Source organism: Poecile atricapillus, chromosome 13 (assembly GCF_030490865.1).
Source record: "Poecile atricapillus isolate bPoeAtr1 chromosome 13, bPoeAtr1.hap1, whole genome shotgun sequence".
NCBI classification, from domain to species: Eukaryota; Metazoa; Chordata; class Aves; order Passeriformes; family Paridae; genus Poecile; species Poecile atricapillus.
Window position 1 is genome coordinate 9595687 of NC_081261.1, and position 7423 is coordinate 9603109.

The 7423-nt window shown below is 44.3% G+C and overlaps 1 protein-coding gene across 2 annotated transcripts; it reads right to left on the minus strand.

Annotated features, from left to right (window-relative positions):
* Positions 1-19: 19 nt before the first annotated feature.
* On the minus strand, positions 20-6534 carry CAMLG (calcium modulating ligand). 2 transcript variants are annotated; one of them, XM_058848328.1, is made up of 4 exons: positions 6307-6534; positions 4738-5192; positions 3774-3839; positions 20-2022 (listed from the first exon to the last, which is right to left on the minus strand). In XM_058848328.1, exons 1-4 carry the CDS (start codon positions 6467-6469, stop codon positions 1831-1833), a joined length of 876 nt encoding a protein of 291 aa, XP_058704311.1. In that variant the 5' UTR covers positions 6470-6534; the 3' UTR covers positions 20-1830. The 2 variants fall into 2 exon arrangements, with proteins under 2 accessions (XP_058704311.1, XP_058704312.1); XM_058848329.1 differs by lacking the exon at positions 6307-6534 and adding an exon at positions 5950-6285.
* Between the last annotated feature and the right edge of the window lie 889 nt (positions 6535-7423).

Here is a 7423-nt window from a genome sequence, read left to right on the forward strand (position 1 = left end):
TGCACACAGCGCCAAGGAAGCGGGTAACAAATAGGCTTTTAATAGAAAACAATCGGTCTGGCAATAAACGTTAAATAGAACTATGTACACCAACAGAGGCAAGGTAAAAACGGAATAAAAGAGATTGATTTCTTGGTCAAAGGTCGTTTCTTGATCGCCGTTTCTTCATCCAGATTTCTTAATTAAACACAAGCACCTCCTGGTACTCTGCCCATGCAAGAGTATTTACCCGATTAAAGTTTTTATGTTGAGGATTAAAAATCCATTTCTTTTTGCAGGTACTCGTATAGGGATTTTTCCAATGTATTTGTATTGCATTTGGGCATATAAATACAGAATAAGAACAAGTAATTTTTGAGTAAACTCATTATTTACATATCTCAACCTTAAATTACCATAATTTAATTTTTCTCTGATTACTAATAGAAATAAATTTGAAGCTGCTAAATCAATATCTGCGCTAACAGAACCAAGTCGGAATTTTCTGCAGCCCAACCCTGTACATCTGCAATATAATACTTACTGTAACAAAACCAGTTTAAAAAAACCCCATGAAAATGGTCAAATCAAAACATACGGTTCTTGTATTCAGGGCACAAACATGTATCTAATTTAAAAGTCAGAAAGGCATCACTAAAATTACAGAAGGATGCATTAACAGAGAATAATCAGCTGAAAGCTGGGCCATTTAGAGAGGTACAATCAAACACATCTGCTCCCTAAAAAACCCTCTGCAGGCAAATACCAAGTTAATTATGTCGTTTACCATGCTAAAAATAGGCATCAGCCTGTACTACCTGAAAACCCAGATTTTAAACAGAAAACTACAAGCTGAAAACACTACCAAATTTAGCTTCAATAGAGATTTTCAGAAATTATCAGCATTTAAATTGACTATTTGGAATGACACTTCCTTCCTCTCACTGTGCAAAATTCATAAGAGATTGAAAACAAAACTGTTTCCCTTGTAAGTTTTACAAACACTAGAGCAAAGATTTGATACTGCAGATTGGGTGCCAATATATAAAATTTTTCATGAGATGAACTCTTAACATAAAAAAAAAGTTATCAGAAAGCACAGGTGTGAGTGAGCTGCACTACAATTAGGTTGCTGGAAACTCAAAAAGAGATGTGATTAGTTCTCTTTCTTCTTACTTTTTGATTAATTACTTTTATAAACACCAGGACCTTGTTGGCTTTGCTTATCTCTTTTCCACAATAATCATAAAATTAAATTAATTACAATCACAACAAGTAATGTATAGCAAGGCAAGGATAAGGACAACAAAGTGGCAAGTTTCACCAACATTCTCCAGAAGCAGTTTCTTGGTTCAACATTCTGAACTTGAACATTGAAGAGAATACAGGAATTTCTTTTCTTTAGAGCTTTCTTTAAAAAATGGAACCACCACAAAATGAGCAGGTCTTATTAGCTATAGTCATACAGGATATACACATATATATGGTTCTGCTGAAGGGATTTCTCTTCTTGTTCTCACTGAAAAGAACAAAGGCAGCTTTGTAAATGTTTATGAAAGAGGCTGAGAAGGGCATCATCTAACTAAAGCAAATAAACCATCGACTGACACTTGCATCCTAGCCTTCACATTTGTAATACGCAGACACAGTATTTAAATAAATTGAGCCAACACAACTGGCAGTCAGGGACCCTGCTCTTCCTTTTCCAAAATTTCTGCATTAAGACCCCTTTCAAGCATTCCAACAGGTAAGAATTTTAATGAAGGTTTAGACCTGCCTGCACAGTCAGATGTTAAAAAGAACACAGTCCAGAAAGTTTTAGTGTAGCTACTGTGTGGAATTCTACAGCCATCACGGTACTTCAGAGCCAAAAACCAAAGTAAGTTCATGGCAAAAAATAAAAGTAAAGAAATAGACACAAAGGTCTGTGAAAACATCTCCCATTTTGCTATAGGTGTCCATGGAGCGACTGATCACTTCTGCAGGGATTCCAGACAGGAGAAGAGCAGCAGTCAGTACTGTCGTTTTCACCTTCTTCTCACACTAAAAGGGAAAGAAAAACCAGTATCACATTACTTCTTCTAATCCAATTCTGCTTTACATGTCACCAATGTTGTGCCAATTTCACACATTCCAAATTCTTTGCTAGGAGTAGCAGGTTTGGATTGATTCTGTCCAGACACACTCCAGGGGTCACAGCCCTTGTCCTAGACACAGATTCCTGCTGTGATGGATCCACCAGAGCTGAGTGAGAGGCTGGTTTTCAGCAGATAAAAATCATCGCGGATATTCTGCCTCCTTTACACGACTGCTCCCTGCAAGCTGAGACGTGAGGCTGAGCAGCTGCTCCTGCATGAGTGGGAACATTCCCAGACAAGGGATATCTAGGTATAAGAAGCCAAGCCTGGCATCTCCATTCTCAGAACTGGATTAATCTCATCACACTATTTGGCAAAAAACAGAATCCCAGAATGGTTTGAGATGGAAGGGATCTTAATGCTCATCTCATTCCAACCCCCTGCTATGGGCAGAGACACCTTCCATTAGACCAGGTTGCTCAAAGCCCTATAAATACTGTTAAGTTTTCTAACAGAAAAATTATTTAGAGTGTAAACCAACTGTTTCTGTTTTAGAACAACTTAATTTGGCAGTTTTATCCTCTGAACTCAGAAATGCTCCAAAACCTTTTGAAAGCTATTCCATCCTTAAGATGAGGAATCTCAAGGATGCAAGTCTGACAGACAGGAAAAGGCGACAGTGGCTGAAAATTCTAGCAATTTGATGATACTTGCTGGTATTTTAATTTAATCCAATCTAAATTAAGCTTTCTAGAATATTTCTGTTTCATGGGAGAAAAATAAAGATTAACAAAGGGATTGATCTCACCCAAGTCTAACTGCAGTAAAAGCAAGTTGTGGAAAGGAATCACCTCTTTGAATTCTGAAACTGAGAGCTGATTTTAAGTACACCAGAAACAAGATCAGGATGAGCTGATCAGCAGATGAGCTGATGCAAATCTTAAGGCTAATTTTACTGTTTTCTGTTGTGACACATCAGCTTAGAATGACTATTATGATATACTTAACTACAAAACAACTGCTGATTTATTCTGATTTTCTACAAATAATCTATTATTCCTTTTAAAATGCAAATTTTCCCATTTAACTATGGATTGAGCATCCCACTCTGCACCACAGACCTGACAAAACCATCAACCTAACAAAGGCTTCAGCACAATTACCTGTTGTAAATATATAAAACAAGTGGTATAGCAAATCTTGCTAATAAGCAGCCAAGTTTCACACACAAATAAATGTCTCATTTCAAGCTGCCTTTCAAACCAATACCAGCAGTGGAATGCAGAGCCCTAAAAACTCAATGTTCTGCCTCATTTTTTAGCAAACACTCTCCCAAATTTCATCCAGATATTACATGCAGAACAGCTGCTTAGCAAAGCAAATAATAATCAGAGAAGAGCATGGTCTGGAAGAAAAGCAAGTTTCCTGAAGACATGAAAGGACTACCTGGATTTTCTGGTCAGATGCTTTTAATTAGGCTACAGCTACACAAGCTGCTAGTCTGCTTTCACTGCAACTTTAAAAAAGATCCTGGACTAAATCTGGAAGTATTATAAACTAATATAGTATAAACTATGAGCACTGGTCATTCAACTTTACAGTTTAAAACAAGGGAAGAATACTTCACATGCATTGGTCCTAAAAAAATGCAATATAAACACAAGTTCAAATTTTAAACACTTCAAATTAATCTAATTCTAAAAAATAAAAAATTACCTTTGGAAAGTACTTGGACAGTCCCATGTAAGCAAGTTGTAGAGTAAGAAATGGTGCAAATATTGACTGAAGGAACAGAAAAAAAAGATATAAAAAAAAACCTTGGTCAGAATAGTTAAGAAACAAAGATTTAATGCTTCCTAAGTCCTAAAAGAAAATTAGGTAAAAATTTATTTGTGGAACAAAGCGACATTGTTCTTGAACACTACAAATCTAAGTAGACAAGCTACATGTCAAAAATAAGGTTCTGCCCTCTATTCTTTGAGCCTAAAGAACTGAAATGGCAGAAGAGAACAACAGAGTGTAAAACGGAGCCCAGGGATCCAGGAGGTGGATGGCTGTACCTGCTTCACACCTCTGTCCTGTTGTTCTGGCAGGCACTAGGAATACTCAGGAACTACTTTTCCCAGGCTGACAAATGAGTAGGATCTACTTATCTTGGTAGAACTATTATTCTTAGAATCACAGAACTGTCTGGGTTGAAAGTGACCTAAAAAGCCACCTCATTCCAAACCCCTTCCATGGGCAGGAATACTTTCTATGAGACCAGGTTGCTTCAAGCTCCATCCAACCTGACCCTGGACACTTCCACAGATAGATGGGAACTCTATTATTACTCTATTATTCTTTTGTAGACCCCACACTAGAGGAGCAGCTGACTCATATGCTTACCAAGATGGGAATACACTTGTAGGAGACTTAAGCTGCAACAACTATTCCAGTGCACCTGGTCCTGAAACACAACAGACTAAACGTGCTGCTCTCAGTGGTTACACAGTAGCTGTGTTGGTAGCAGATTAATCTCAGAATTCAGCAATTTTTTTAGGTTTTATGAAATTTTTAGAAATGTAAAGAGTGCCTAAAGTTCCCAACTTGGTCATTACCAATATACTTAAGCCCCAGATATTTCCCAATAACTTGCACCAACCAGCAAACCCTAGCACGATTGTGTCTCTGAACTCACCAGGTACTTGCACACAAAAGCCCTGACCCCGATGGCAAGCAGAGCACATCCCACCAATCTGAAAATGCGGAAAGAGTCAAACTCCTCCGCCGCATTCCCATTCTCTTGGCTTGGCTTCTCACTCATCAGCTGGTTCCTCAGCTTCAGAGCTTCATCAAACCTGGACAGATACTGCTCCAAGCCGTGTCTTGGTGGCCGTGGTGCAGCCTCAGAGGGCAGCTCTCCTCTGTGACGGTGACGAAGCTCGCCTGTCCCCTCGGTGACCAGCTCTGGGGCTTTACCAAACAAGTCCTTGTCCCCTCTGAGCTCTGCCATGCTGCCTGCATGGTCAGTCGAGCCTGTCATGTTACACACAGAATCACCAAGCACAATCCGCTTGGAAACCGAAGGAATGGGGAAGGAGTTTGATTTATCTTGCTCTTGCTGAAGCTTTAATTCTGTGTGACTTTCATCATCTAAGGAAGAAAAATAAAAACAGAGTTATGCATGCTGAGTATGTGGAACAACACTTCAGCTATACTGGATCAGGATCCTGGGTCTCTGCTTCCCAAGAGAAAAGGCAGATTTATGATTAAATAGGGCACTCTTCATGAAGCAAACACGACATAAAGCTGTGCAATGCAGGTCAGAAGTTGAAGCTGTCAGTCAGCAATGAAGAAATTAAAACACTGAACTTCTTTAAGCAACAGCACTGCACACACAAGCAGAAAGATACAAATACATGGATTGACATTAAGAAAAAAGACAAAGATGTGCAGAAAGTGAATCAACCAAAAGAACACTAGCACTTGACAAATAAGCAGACAACATAAGTGCACTTTAGCTTGCTGTCTATCGTCAGAGGCTGGGCAGTGTTAACCTGCTCTTTATCAAACCTGAAGACCCATCTTCCAGAGAGGGAGGTGATGGCATAGAACAAAAGCCAAATCAAGAACGTGTCTGATCCTACCGGAGAGCAAGAACTGACACTTCAGGAATACTTGGCATTACATCAGACTGATTCATGGCTCATGGGCATCCTTGTAAACCAAAATCTGAGAACTCTCCTCACAAGACAGCCCACTTGAAGGACGTACCGAGCTATAACTGAGCTACCTAGGTTAGGGTTCTGCAAGAAAATTCTGCATGCCAACCACAAATATCTATGTCACCACCCAAATGTGAGATAATTTTGCTATAAAAAGCCGACTATGAAAACCGTCAGCTACTGACCAAAAACATGGGGGAGGCTCATGGTTTCTTCAGCTAAAAAAAGCTACTTGCAGTGAAATGACATCTGGTATGCTCGCTATCTAGGCACCGTGCCGGGCCCAAGCCCGACCCTCCGGCGGCACAGGGGTTTTATGGGTGGGTCCCTCGCACAGCAGGGCAGGTCGTGCTGCTTGAAGCATCCCTAGGAACGAAGGCGGCACTGAGGGACCGGGGAGCCAGCCGGCCCTGTCCCTGCGGGGAACCGGCCGCTCCTGCTCACCAGGGGACCGCGGGCAGCGGTCACGCTTGGAGAGGCCAAGGCGTCACCGCAGCCCCGGAGCCCTCACACAGCCCCGCCGCACCCGCCACGGGGCTCACCCTTGCCCGCCGCGGGCCGGTGGAAGCCCATGATGCGGTTGATCCGCTCCTCCGAGTTCATGAGCAGCTTCCTGCGGCGCAGCTCTGCGCGGCGCTGGGACGCCGAGAGCCCCGCGGGGGGCCCGGGGGGTGTGGGCGCCGCTCCCGCGCCGCCGTCCGCCATCCCCGGCACCGCAGGCCCGGCACCGCGGGCTCGCCGCGCCCAGCGCGCAGGCGCCGGCACCGCCCGCTTCCAGCCGCTGAAACGGGCGCCGCCATTTTGCGTAGGGGCAGGAGAAGGGCACCCCTCTCTGACGGCACAAGCCCGCACTCAAGATGGCCGCCCCGGCCTCGGAAGTGACGCTGCGGTGCAAGGGGAAGAGGCGATGGCGGCGCCAGGGGCGCGGGGTGACAGTCCCGAGGCAGGGCGGGGCTGTCCCCGCTGCGCACAGCACAGCCGGGCCCCTGGCACTGCCGCGCTGCGGGACTGGCGGCGCACACCGAGGAGACACCGACACACGAGCACCTCTCGAGGGCGCCAGAACTGCCGGCAATATAGAACAGGGGCGGTGACTTCTTTCCAATAAGATACAGTTGGCATAATATTTTTATTTACGTACACTACAAGTCGGTTACACCTCTCCTTGGATGCCAGGTGATGAAAGTGCCACATTACACTTCCCTTACCTGAAAGAGCCCCGTGGCAATGCCACAGAGGGCTCCACCAGCAGCACTGCCGGACGGCCCTGGCACCTGGCAGCGCTTCGCTCCCGAGGCAGAGACACTTCCACAGCAACAGGAGCGCTGGAGAGCCGGGAATGCCCAGAGCCAGCCAGGACACCTGCCGGCTGAGCCCCACGCCACAACCGGAGCGCTGGAGAGCCGGGAATGCCCAGAGCCAGCCAGGACACCTGCCGGCTGAGCCCCACGCCACGACAGGAGCGCTGGAGAGCCGGGAATGCCCAGAGCCAGCCAGGACACCTGCCGGCTGAGCCCCACGCCACGACAGCAGCGCGGGAGAGCAGCAGCAGCAGGACAGTGTTACGTGGATTGGGAATAAAAAACAGAGCTGACAAGTCCAATTAATATTTCTAAAATATTGAGAGAATTCTGTATTTAAAACCATGTAAATACAGAA